Genomic DNA, 14,262 nt, shown 5'->3' with positions numbered 1-14,262 from the left:
CTTACTGTGATTTATCTTGAAATTAGTTGAAATGTCCATTGATCACTGCTAGTCTCGTAGCTTTCCCTAGGTCGTCATCATTTCTGTGATTCAGATGTAAATCAGGACTTCGAATATCCTCTTCATTTTGTGGAAGATTCTCTTGATTGAGTCCGTGCAGGATTCGAGTAACTTCAGGATCATCGGGAGGTTCATTCTCTCCGGCTACAATAGCAATATTGTGCAGTACTGCTGTTGCTACCACGATTGTAGGCACCTTTTGTATGTTACACCTGAGTCCCAGAGATATGGCAGGAAACCTTCTCTTCCATATATCGTATTGCCTCTCAACTACGTTCCTTGCAGCAATGTGAGCCCTCATATAACGATGTTCTGGCTGGGTTACGGGATTTTGGAGAGGTGTAAGTAGGTACGATGTACAAGGGTAACCTCCACCTCCCAGGAGATAGCCATTGGCCAATTCTCTGGTCTCTAAACGTGCCCTCAATCTAGATTCATGAAATATTATACTATCGTGGGTTGAGCCTGGCCATCTTGCCACGATGTCGCTTATGAGGAGATTTGGATCGGTCACAATTTGGACGTTTATTGAAAAATAGCCTTTCCTGTTGCGGAAACGTTCACCATTTTCTCCTCCAGGAGACTGGATTCTCACATGGGTACAGTCTAATGCACCCAGTACACAAGGGAATCCACTTATTCTATAAAACTCCTCCATGACTTCCCTTCGCTCCCTTTGAGTTGAAGGAAGTTTTATGAAGTCAGGAGCCAATGAAGCTATTGCCTCAGATACGCTATGAATTATTCTGCACGCTGTTGTTTTGTGAATGTTAACGTCACCAATTACCTCATGGAAAGACCCTGTTGCATAGAAGCGTAGAGTTGTGAGAAGTCGATTCATTGGCGATACGGGATTATTTCTCTTCGTTGGGAAATCCAGCCTTTCATCGATTAAGTTTAATACTGATAGTACAGTTTCCTTCCTCAGTCGAAATTTTTTCTGGAAGACATCTTCGTTTAGATCTTCAAATGGATCACTTCTAACTACTATGTCTTGATTCCTCTCATATCTTTCAAGATAACGTAAATATAATAAATAATTATTAAACTCCATCTTGAAATGAACTATTGAAACACGGTCACAGCCACATGGACACATACCTCGCTATACTTTTCGAGTTTATCCAGTATGCAGTGATTATGGTTAACGGCGATACAGAAATTTAGTATAATCCATGGTTAATTTCATAGGTAAAATTATAATCGAGAGGAGTAATGACATAGCACGATAGGAAATGTTTAATAGTTTCAAGCGCAATAATTAACAATAGATCCCTATCAGAAATAACAACCAAATTTCTTGGCTTAAAAATCGATAATGTGTTAAATTGGAAAAGTCATATTAAAGAAATTACCCCCAAACTAAATTCAGCTTGTTTTGCTATTAGATCTATGCAAAAGATAGTAAATATCAATACCTTAAAAACAATATACTTTGCATACTTCCACTCGGTAATGAGTTTTCGAATAATATTCTGGGGAAATACCACAGATAGTAACAGTATATAGGCTACCTATTACAAAAAAAGAGTTGTAGGAATAATAGTAGGTGCCAAATCTAGGGAATCGTGTAGGACTATTTTTAAAAAACTACAAATAATGCCCATGGCTTGTCAGTATATTTTTTCAATAATAATCTTCCTCGTATGTAATCGTGAAAACTTTGTAACTAATTCAACAGTTCATAGCATAAATACACGTCAAAAAATTACTTTCATACTCCATCTGCAAGTCTATCGTGCTATCAAAAAGGAGTGCGTTATAAAAATGTTTAATAGCCTCCCTATCGATATAAAAAATTAAACTCACAACATAAGATTAGGCCTATTTAGGGCCAAATTAAAGAAGTATAGTACCTAATTTCTCACGCCTTCTATTCTGTACGTGAATTCATGACATTCAATAACGCTTCATGAAATTGATACTAAAACTTTGTGTTATACTAGTAGACTATATTGTAAATCTCGTCTGTATATATTTCATATATACTGTGACTATAAAGTAAGATTTTATAACAGTATTAAGTTTTTTGACTTGTTCCATATTCTAGCTGTGAAGCAATGTATGAATACCATGGAATGTTAATAAATACAATACAATACAAAGTTATTAATACATGACAAATAAAATCATGTGGGGACGGGAAGAATACTGGTATACAAAAGTTAACAACATGAAAGAAAGGATAGAACTAGCATGAAAATCATGTGGGGACGGGAAGAATGCCGGTATACAAAAGTTAACAACATGAAAAAAGGATGGAACTAGCATGGTGGAGATTAGGAATCTGGAGGTTAAAATATAGAAGAGCAAACATAATAAAATATATATGTCCCTTATGTAGGGCCTAATCAAAAAGAAGACGCGATACATACTCCACCATCTTGCCCATAAAATGAAAGTATAAGAAAAACATTTATTGAAGAGCCATTACCAGGGCCGGATGTAGGTCATGTTTAATTTAAATTAGTTTTAAATGAAATGTTACAATTCAGAAAACAATAAATTACTGGGATCAAAATACATGCATCTTACATGTGAATTATAAACATTTCCTTCGCACTTTCATCATACAGAAAGCAATGATGATGTCATCAAAGTCGATCTGACGAAACACATCAGACTCGATGCAAAGAAACATTCAAACTCATTCATTGTTGAAACAAAACTGATTTGTGAAAGGAAAGCTGCAGTTTATTTTTAAGGATTGGTTTTGTTGGTAGCATAATTATTACGAGTATTTCTTACTTCGATAGGAAGTATAAAGTAAACTGAAAAATAAACTCCAACTCTTTGCGGAATAAACCTTTCATAACGAATTATATAGTGCACATGCTGAAAAGTGATTAAATAGTATTGTTGAGGATACATATTGGAAATGTAATTGAGAGTTGTGGTTAATATTCATAGCTATAAAATAATAAACACATCCAATTTGATTTTCAACAATGAATTCTTGTTTATACAAGCAGTTAAATTTAAGCAGTTTCGTAGCATAATAACGTGATATCGGCATTACAAAATAACAACTATTCAGCTGCACACTTCCCTTTTACTCACACCATGACCACGACAATGCAATAACAAAATAATATCCGAAATATATAAAGTTTAAACCCTCCAGTAAAGACATCATCGGTGGCGAAACAACGAAAATCAATAATATATTACATGTGCCAAAGTGTTATTTATTACTTGGAAAACATAATGGTAATGAGAAAGAGGAACTCAAATACGTGTTGCCAAATTTGTAGAGACTATTATTTATACAAAGAAATTTCTTGTTATAAATGGATGCCATACTATGTCCACTTTTGGACTTATGATGGAGATTCACAAAATAATCTTTTCTTTCAAGATGAAAATATTCTTAAAATATAGGTTATATGAGAAAGTAAAATACCTTGGCCTGGAAAACAAATGACTTGCAGACTGACTTATAACGTATATGCATGTATTTAACCCATTGTTCTGATCTCGGAATATAGGTACCTCCAGAAGCAGGTTTCAGTATCTACAAGGAATTTATTTAAACTTATTTATCGACAGGGGCAGAAGGAGAAGTAGGAAGCCTCAAACGCCACCTAAACGGCATTTCATACAAGTTGAGAGGATGCGAAGGCATTTCTTTCCCCTTCTACTTGCCCTGAGTCCGTCAGTGTAACAGACCGGTAGCTGTTATCTCTTATACTTGCACCCCCCAAGTTGTACACACAAGAAAATAAAATATTAAATAAAGTACATAAATGGATATAAAATACAGTGACTCAGATGTTTGACAGTTACATGTTTCAGTATATTTTAGTGTCGTTTTTACAAAATTTTCAACTAATAGTTAATTAAAGGGATGTCAGTTTGTATTATGAAGTCAGGGGGAGTGACACAGTACAGATTGTCCCATTGTGTATGCTGTAGAGTAGCAACTAGCTGTGAAGAAAACATTTATCTTCTGCTGTCGGTAGCTTTTTAATGTGCCAGTTGATATAAACAACATTGAAATGAAATATAAACGCTTAGGCCGTGTCTCAAAGCTCAAGTCCATACTAAACACTAGTGACTAGCAACTAGATGACTTGTAAACTACACACTGGGGCGCTTTGGAAATGTATTTTTGAAACATGGCCTTCTTCGTAGACTATTTTTCTAAAAACCATGACATCACGGTGCAGCACTAAATTAAGAAGGCAGTGTCCTAATGCAGTATCATTACGAATTATGTGGAAAAGATGAGGACTTAATATATTACAATAATGTTTAAAACCTGTACAGAAGGTACTAACAATGTCAGTGTTCAAAGTTAACGTGTTATTCTCCATTATATTTACATTATTTCACTTCCAAAGCATTTTCAGATTTCATAACCCCAATTGCTGATGAGGTATCCATATTTGTTTAGTGAACAAGTCAACAATCGAGCAAGCATTTTCGTTTACTAGCTACTACGGACTTGATTGCTATGCACTATGTAACTTTGGAGCATAACTTCTAACGTCACATCCGGTTATTTAGTCAACAATCTAGTTCACTTCAGCTGAAAATGTAGCTTTGAGACACGGCCTTAGTATAGATTTTCGAAATCTAGATTACCGGTAAACGTTTTCAATAATAAGAATTTTCACTATGTTCAAAGTCAATTAGTCAAACGTTAATAAGATAGACAGCAGCATCTCCCCCTTCACGGATGGTAGAGAGTGTGAGTAGAGGGGAAAGCCTATCAACCAAACTGAAATGGGGATTAGTATGCAATTACTAAAACATACCATATATCTAGTTTGTTAAATTGATGAGACGTGTCAGGGACTGGAATGCTTTACCTGCAGACTTACTAAAGGCTTTACCGACAACCAAAAACGTATTTAAAAATAGGCTTTAAGGACTTTACTAATAGACGATAATTATACACAGTATGTAAAGGATATAAATGATATTTTGTTATTGAAGTGTTGCATCAGTGAAGAATTATGTTGTGTCAGTGAAGTGTGTTGTGTCAGTGAAACGTGTTCCTGCCAGGGAAGCTTTATAGTTTATAGTGGCAGTGCAAAGTATTTGAACAGTGAAATGTTTTTGAAATGTTACTGAAATCAGGATAGAATCAGTGAAATGTGTCGTAGTTCCAGTACAGTGAGTGAGTTGACAGCGAAATGAGTGTAATGTGGAAAGGTACTTGTGCAGATATGAACATATCATACTCGTGGGTTTTAGTTCGAACTTAGATTTAAGATACAAATTAAATTTATTTTAAATGTTATTTTAAGTGATCGTGCTTCATTTAATTTAGGATATTCCCTATTATTACTATTATTATTATTATTATTATTATTATTATTGTTAGTATTAATTATTTGTATTAATTATTGGTATTATTATTAAGTGTATTTTTAATTAACAAGTTTATTATTGTCATTATTGAGTGTAATTAGTTACCACTGCCACCGGGTATATAACCCATTGCAGTGTGAATAAATACATACATACATGTACTTACGTCAGTTTAGTTTTATGTAATACAGAAATTCTGTTCAATTGTTCTTTCGTCTCGGGCAGTGTATTTGAATTCAATGAATATAAGTTATTTCTTCAATTTGTGCTGGAAATAAAGAATGATGCTGGACCAAATAATCGAAAACCTAAGGTGCATCTAAAGTCTTTGGTCCAGGGAAATTTATTTGAATGTAATTACGGTAAGTTTCCTTGAATTTTTGCCCTAGACTGAACAACGAAAATCAACAGAATATTCTGTATTACTTGAAATAAAACCTATACAGGTACATGGACAAGTCTCCTTTGAATTTACCCGGGTTCGTTGTCATTTTGCAGAACAAAGTACTGTGTAAAAATAAACATAGGCCTATTATGCGTTTCTGCCTTTCTTACGTGTTGCATATTGCAGTTAGATAAGGAATATTTGCGAACGATTTCATAAAATTAAATAATTTAAAAATAAAAGTAGGTTAATTATTATTTTTCTGCGGGAGAATTTTTTCGCCGTTACCAAAAAAAAAAAAAAAAAAAAAAAAAGCTTAAGCTTACCGGAAGTCCATGTAATAAAAGATACTAATCAATTTGTATTCGTGGTTGAAGTCGATAAACGGAGTCAATATTGCCAACATTTTAAATGATTCGCACTTAAGTACAATACAATGCTGCGATGAAATGATACTGGAATAGATCAAAATTTCCATAAAATGACTATTGCACACAATTTGCAATCTTTTTTGGTGCAAGGAGCGTTATATACTTCACAATACAGCGTAAACACTTATATGCAAAACCTGTGTTATTTAAAAATAATTGAAAAAGCATGTTTTCTTTATTAATGGTGCAGGGGTAAATAAATAAATGCATTAAAAAGGTGTCCCTTGCACCAAGAAGAATAATGCAATAACAATATAAGTATTTACACGATATTCTAAATTTATTCTGTTTGGGAAGTACTTTTCCTTCTTTAATGTTATCTAGTTCTGTATTATGGTGCCAGAAGCATTTGACGAATATATATTGTAGACTAACTTGTGAGGAATTACAAGAAATGGCGACTGTGCAGTTGATTATCGCCATGTTGCTATTAAACGGATGTATTTGGATGATGCTCATAATTTTAATTTGATAACTAGCTGTACCCGTGCGCACCGCTGCACCCGTCAAAAATAAATATGAAATAATTACATAATTAAAATAGGATATTTTATCCAGGGAACATTCGTGTTTGATAGAAGGATAAATCGTTTAATATGTTAGCCTACTTAATTTAAATTGTACTTATATAATTAAAATGCGATCATTTTGGTCCAGAGATCACTCATTTGATGCAATGACAATTCCTTTAACATGTTTCTTATTTGTTATTACATGAAACCATAGACAGATTGATATCATTTAGATTTATTGTGTATACTTTATATTACTTGCTATATGTTTCCATTGAATTATGTAATAACTTAATTTTAACCCTTGTTTTCTACGTCTTCAGTAAATGGCGATTGGCCCACTATGGTTCTGAACTCTTCAAATAACTTAAATAGTGATACAGCATATATAGTGATATGTAATTATATTTCTTTCTTTCGAAAATGTAAGAATTCACGATCTCCTATGTACCATTGCCATGGAATGAATAAATGTGTTTCTTTCTACTCAAAAATGTTATATTTTGCACATCGGAGTTATTGCAGGACAACAACGCTATATTATAATCTGAAGCAGCGGTGAAAATGTATTATATTGTTATTTTAAAAGTCTTGTATATACTTTAATCGATATTACTTCATACAAACACAGAAACATTTTCTGTAGGCTATGTTTAATAGCTTTCGTTTGTTGTTGTCCAAGGCCCCTTATAGATGAAGTCATTTGTTTTTTTATTTCATTACCGCGCCTTAGATGGCGTTGTTATATACATTTTAAAACTCATTTATCTCATGAAATATCAGTCCTATCAAAATTTTGTATAGAATAAAACTTATCGGAAATAATTTTTAAAAAAACTTTTGCTATGTAATATTTTTCACGAAAATTAATAATAAGGGAGATATTTCGATTTATTTAATTCAAGTCCCCTTATAACCCACCTTTTAAATAAACGATTTTGAATTCCATGTAGCCTAAAATCTAAGTTACAACGAACTTAATTTATATTCCAATTTTCATATAAATCAGTTCAGCCATTATCGCGTGAAAAGGTAACAAACATCCAGACAGACAGACATACAAACAAAAATTTCAAAAAAGCGATTTTCGGTTTCAGGATGGTTAATTATACATGTTTACACCAATTATTTTTGGAAAATCGAAAATTACCGGAAAAATTTTGGCTACAGATTTATTATTAGTATAGATAATATTAATTTTGATAATAATATTAATCAGGAATAATTTAATTAAACGTCACCAAATCATGGAAGTAAACCCCAGAAGAATATAAAAACACTACTAAATGGTACATACCTCGTATCACGGCCGACTTGCTCACTTCGCTTCTCTGTACACTGTCCGTTTGCGTGTCTTTATGGTCACTTTTAACTGGCAAGAAGAAAACGTCATTAACTGGTGCTGAGCTACTCGGAACATCTTGTTTAAATACTGAGAAACCAACATCACTAGAAGATTTGCGTTTCTTGGCTGGAGGGAGATCAGTTTTAGTAATGGTTCGTCGTGGTCTTTTGATACCTGTCACTTTATACTTAGAATAATTAGGGAATATTGTTGGCACAACATTTGGTTTTAATCGTCTAAATTTTCCATTATTACAATAATCTTCTTCCTTGAAATGCAAACTACAAACGACTGAAGATGGGGAGTTGCTGTTTGGAACAAAGTCCTGGCGTGAAATCACTTTAAGCCATTTTTCGCATCTTTCCCTATCACACGGAAATTCGTGGAATGATAATCTTCCTCCACTCTTTTTTCTATTCGAAGTACAAAATGGTACACAACAATACGTCATATTGAATATCACAATAAACTCACTTAGCAGTAGAAAGAAGCACAATATTACTAAGTATAACCGTATAAGAAACCATACACATTCCTCAGCGATCCTTGGCAGTCAATGGAATCTGGCGGAAATTTCATACTTTCTCGATTACAGCTTTAACACAAGGATCAAGAATAGATGAATATATAAACCTGTGTTTCAAAGTAATATTAAATAGAAATTTCAGTTCGATTTCAGTGTAACACAATTTCTCACAAATTTTAATTCCTTCGACAACTCCTACGAAAGCTTATTTACTGCAATTATTTATTAGTGAATGGGAAGGAAATCTCACAAACGTGCATATGAGGCTACTCAATAGGGATCAAGTATGCCGTGACTAGAGGTGGGTAAAAAATAACACAACAGTTATTTTGGAACAGTTCCGGTTCCGACTCCAAGCTGCTCACTTGTCCAGCTGTTGCGGGCCCGCAGTACTGCGTTGCGCAAGGCATGTTCCGACTCCGAGACAACAGAGAACAGTCGGAACCCGTTCCGTTGAACCAATGACAGCTCCGGCTACACTGTTCTCGGTTCTCGTTGTTCTTTATGTTGTACTTGGAACAAGTTGGAACTTGGAACTCTCACGTGGATGGATGAGGAAGCGTGGAAATTGAAATCCTTGTAGTGTGATCATAAGTAATGGCAGAGAGCGAGGTGTGATGCGAAGTTTAAATTATTACACTTTGGTACAGATGCGTTTCTAACATTTTGCTAAATGTGGGAATTTTAGGTTTCACTACTGCTAATGTATAAATATATGCAGTAGTTATATATTTGTACTATGTATCAAATTATAATATAATTATTATTATCATCATAACTAAGCATTAAGAAACGTAAAAATAAAAATAAATAATTTTAGTTCTTTTTTTTTTACTACGGAACATGGAGAACAAAAATTACATACTACACGTTTTAAATGAGATGTTACATTTTTTAGTTGGTTACCGTGTCTTCATGACTTCATATACCAATTAGTGTTGCAATCTGACCTTGTATTCAACAGCTGTTTGTCTAAAGGTGCGTACACACTTAGCGAACGAACAACGAACGAATGATGAAACAAAACTTCGTTGTTCGTTCGCTGTTTGAAGCGACGTACAAATCATCAGCAAATTGTCAGAAAACATTCACATTCGCTGATTATCCGCTATAAAGGCAGACGAAAATATAATTATAGCAAGTGCAGGCCTGTTTCATAAACACAGTAATAATATTAAGTAATAGTATTGCAGTCATGAAAACAATTTTATTAACCGACTAAATTCTGTTTCATAAACGTTTTGCACGAGTCATAAAATACGTACAGTAGCCAGATGATTTGAGGTTAAGGCTGACAAACATAACCAAGTTGGTCTGCACTCTACAGCTATTTATATTATTCTCTCTGTTAACAGTTGTTGAATGAAATAAGTTTTGAAGTACTATCTTTAATAGCAACAACAGAGTAAATCGTAATATGTGTGAAGGTTTGGGAGACAATTTATTTCAGATAAGATTGTAAATCACTGCAACTCGAAGTTATTGTTTCTGTTATTTGATTCAGTTGATTTACGAGTAAAAGAAACAATATGATAAATCTAAAATATTGTGAACAGATATTTATCATTCCTAATTGTTCACGTCTCTGCTGTTGTAAAGTTTGCAATTCCAAAAACAGTGTATCAGTGACAGAAGCGTGTGTGTGCGCGCGCGTGTGTAAAACTTGGACCTCGTTATCTAAAGAAGTACCATATGAAAATGTTAAGCAGTGAAAACTTTCGATGACAATATTGTACCAGCCTTAAGGACAGTGTTAACGACAGGGTTAGTGGACCCAGCAAAGCGTCTTATATAAGATATTTCAAGTTCCGTTATAATTCGAAATACTGCGCAAGTACTTATATAAAAAGACTTAAAAATTATTGGTGCAAGCGTAAATAAATACACATAAAAATTACTCTTTTACCAAAAATAAATAAGTAATGCAATAACGACATAAGTACTTACGCGGTGAAGTCGGTCCTAGAAAATATAGTGTTTGAGTTTGAAGGTGTGGATGTTGTAAAAGATTAATGTTATGACGAAATTAATAAAAATACTGAAATTGTCTTAATGGGTTTTTATTGCTGATTATGTTGTAAGTAGTATTTTCAAGAAGTTACCTGACTATACAAAATGCAAATACATATGTTCTAATTAGAGATTGTGATGTGGAATTGTGGATACGGTACCTATAAATCTCGTAAGTTAATTTTAGTTTATGCCCTCAATAGGGATGGTTTAAAGTAGTCCACATATTTTGTAATAGATCTACTTGTTGATATATGTATGCAAAAGATTTTGGCTCACCAAGATCTTCACAATGTTAATTAGTGAAGAGTATATAGATTCAGGTTGTCACAAGTATACATTGAAAAAACATTTCAATAGGTACAGAAAATATTAATATTACTGTATTTTGTGATGTAGATGTCCCATAGGCATATATTTCTGAACAATTATTATAATTTAAAAAATGACGAGAAAGGAGGGAAAAACGTTAAGTTTAATCATTCAAATAACATAAAATAATGTAAAATATACAGTAATTACTTTCTAACAGTTCTATACTGTAATTGAATTTAATTTAGGTTTCATCCTTTCCAATTGTTCCTCTTTTACAATTAGATAAGATAGTTTTCAATTTCAGCCTGGTCCACCTACATTGGCGCCTATGACAGTTTGTAAGTATTTTTAAGTATGGAGAGGGACTTTGTTAGTCATTCATTTTGTCTCTTATGCTTTTTAAAATGGGGAAAAGAAGTGAAAATAACTTGAAGGAACAGAGTTTTTTGCGAAAAGTTCTCGAATTGAAAGGTCAACTATTTCATTATATTCGTAACTTTCTTGCATATGGTTGTAGGATATTCGTTGTCTAAAATTTCTTGGACGTCGGACAAACACTCCCTCTTCATCACTATTTGAGTCAGAATTATCCATTCCAAATGGTTTCATGGTTTTATCTTCAAAATCTAACCCTACATTGGCATTTACTTTTTACAAATTATTAAACTATTACTTAAAATACAGTCATGGAACTAACGTTAATATTATTAATAAATTTAATTATCTTTGCTGCTTTATAAAACACTTTAGTAATATTATTATTTATTTTAGTAATAATATGAGCGTTTACAGTAATAAATAATATTATTAAATATTACTTTTATGAAACAGAACAGTAATAATATTACTTAATGTTATTACCTTTTTAGTAATGGTATTAAATTATTACTTTTATGAAATAAGCCCCAGGGGAAAGTTTCAGTACACGGATACCTCACTGACAATAATTATCTTAAAATATTAAAAAGAGAGATTTGTCTGTGTTTGTCGTATGCGCATCATGCTTACGAAAATACACTTTTCAATGCCAATAATTTATTTTGTGTGCACAAGGTTGGAACTTTGTTTTTCCTGGGCGTGAATTTGTCCAAAAGGAACGACATATGTTTATACGCGAACCAAGTTGACTCGTACACTTCATCACTCCCCATTCCAGAACTTTTTATGGAATTCTGTCTTTCACTCCAGAATGATGTCAGTAGGGATTCAATTTTCAATTTTCTTTTTGACTTCTGCTCCCTACAATAAACAAAAAACATATCCACTGAAAATAAATAAACAAAAATAATTTTCAAATTTTGCACGTGTTTGACTCGCCTATCTTGCAGCTAAACATCTTTCCAATAGGTTCCCAAACATCATGTTTTCTTATTTTATTGTGGTAAGTAGGATACTTGGGATTCCATGAAGTTTCCTGCTCCCTATATGCATTAATAAGATTTATAACAGCGTCTTCCGTCCACTCCAGTTTCGACATCCTGTTAGTGAAATTGAACTAAGCGCTGCGTTCTGCTACGAACTACAAGCTAGTGGCAAATCCCGTCCACAACGAATACCAACTTCCTTTGATGTACCGACAAGCGACGGATCACTTCCGAAGGCAAACCAAACGATCGGTTTGCCTTTGCTGCGACGTACACACGTACCGATTTCAATCAACGAATGCAATCGTTTGTCGTTCGTTCGTTGTTCGTTCGCTAAGTGTGTACGCACCTTAATAAACACGAAGCTTCTGTCCGCATACACAACAAGTTTCCAAACAGATTCGAATGTGCATTGGAATGTTATCTATTGAGAAACGTGTGCTATGTCGTCATGCCGATAACGTATTGTGCGCAGTATTGCCAACACATAAATTATATCCCCGTCAGTTTAACACCTGGAAATCCGTCAGAATCCGTCAAAATAAAAAAAAAGTAAATAAAACCCACTCAGTATATAAATACAAAGAAAATTTTAACACAACTTTCTTACCAGTCTCGATTAAAATAATAATTCTTCAACCTCTGACTTGATTACGAGGAAATCTGAAACAAGGGTTTCCTGAACATGGTACGGCACGGGCAGGGCTGTTCAAAGAAAAAGTAAAATCCCTAAAAAATTTAATTTAAAACGACAGCAGCTAAAACAGTAAAAAGGCTATGTAAATCGTAATTTCCGCCACAAAATCCGTCACCCGTCGAAGCCCTTCTTTTCCCGTCCGCTACGTTGAAATTCCGTAACTTTTGACGGAATTTCCGTCCAGTTGGTGACACTGATTGTGCGAGCTGCTTGGGGAAGACTCCTCAAATCGAGCGAGAGTCAGATAGCTCGCATCAGTGAACGATTCAGACACATCTCTACTTGTAACTGTTATTTCGGAACTGTTATTTGGAACATAGTATTTTTCCGGAACCGGAACAGCCGGAACTGTTCCGGGAAAAGAACAACTTCGCCCATCACTAGCCGTGACTCTTTAATTTCTTACGGTTTATTATCATAATGGCCTAAAGAGACAATTGACAAACATAATGGCGCAATATTTATTAAACACGATAAAACATGGAATCCGATAATCACCACACACGGATTCAAAAAATCGTACTGACTTGATTGAAAATAACCTCAAAATTGTAGGGCAGTATATTCTAGACAAGTTGTGATCACTGCGAAAATTATAAACCCACCTAATCTAAAGACTGGTAGTATCTATGTTTCTTATATTCCCGATATTTTCTCAGATATTTGTCGCGAAATCATAACCCAAAGGTACCATAATTATATTGAACTACGCGGGAAAGGGAAACTTGCAATATTGCAGCCACATCCTGTGTTATTTTGCCTTTACAACAGCATACTATAATGCGTCAGAACCAATTTATTGCCGAACTCTATAAATTACAGTTAAGGGTCGCATTTATCTTAATAAACTCACTTATTTTAATGTGTCCATTTGTATCAACTTCGTGTCCCACTCTCGCTGTTCTTTTTTTGATGAACAGCAAGTATAGGATATTTTGGTGTTAGTAATCATCTTGGAAAGAAGGATAAATATCATAAAGCGGTGCATATTAGTGTTTAGAGTCCCATATATTCCATAAATCATAAATTATTCTACTACGTACTTTCATTTAATGAGTTTTATAAGATTCCTTGAAGTGATTTACAGTTATTTACAAAAATATTGTATTAATTCTGCATAAAATGTACTAGCTAATATCAAGAAAATAGTTTTCTTATATATATAATGCCCAAAGATGACACATTATTATTATTATTATTATTATTATTATTATTATTATATAATACAATATTTATGAAACGAGCGCAAGCGAGTTTCATAATTTTCATACGAGCTTCTTAATTACCATTATAGGCGA

The 14,262-nt window shown here is 33.6% G+C and overlaps 1 protein-coding gene across 4 annotated transcripts in view; it reads right to left on the bottom strand.

Annotated features, from left to right (window-relative positions):
* The window catches only part of LOC138692090 (oocyte zinc finger protein XlCOF6-like), a 49,413-nt gene extending 40,543 nt beyond the window's left edge, over positions 1–8,870 (bottom strand). For 2 of the 4 annotated variants that reach the window (XM_069815020.1, XM_069815021.1), the window contains exon 1: positions 8,005–8,868. In XM_069815020.1, the coding sequence (XP_069671121.1) occupies positions 8,005–8,503 (499 nt within the window). In that variant the 5' untranslated portion in view covers positions 8,504–8,868. Of the gene's footprint in view, positions 1–5; positions 1,201–8,004 lie in introns of those variants that run through there. The other 2 variants (XM_069815023.1, XM_069815022.1) reach the window with 2 other exon arrangements.
* Between the last annotated feature and the right edge of the window lie 5,392 nt (positions 8,871–14,262).

The sequence above is a fragment of the Periplaneta americana genome, chromosome 16, assembly GCF_040183065.1.
Source record: "Periplaneta americana isolate PAMFEO1 chromosome 16, P.americana_PAMFEO1_priV1, whole genome shotgun sequence".
Lineage (NCBI taxonomy): Eukaryota > Metazoa > Arthropoda > Insecta > Blattodea > Blattidae > Periplaneta > Periplaneta americana.
This window is presented reverse-complemented; position numbering and strand designations above follow the sequence as displayed.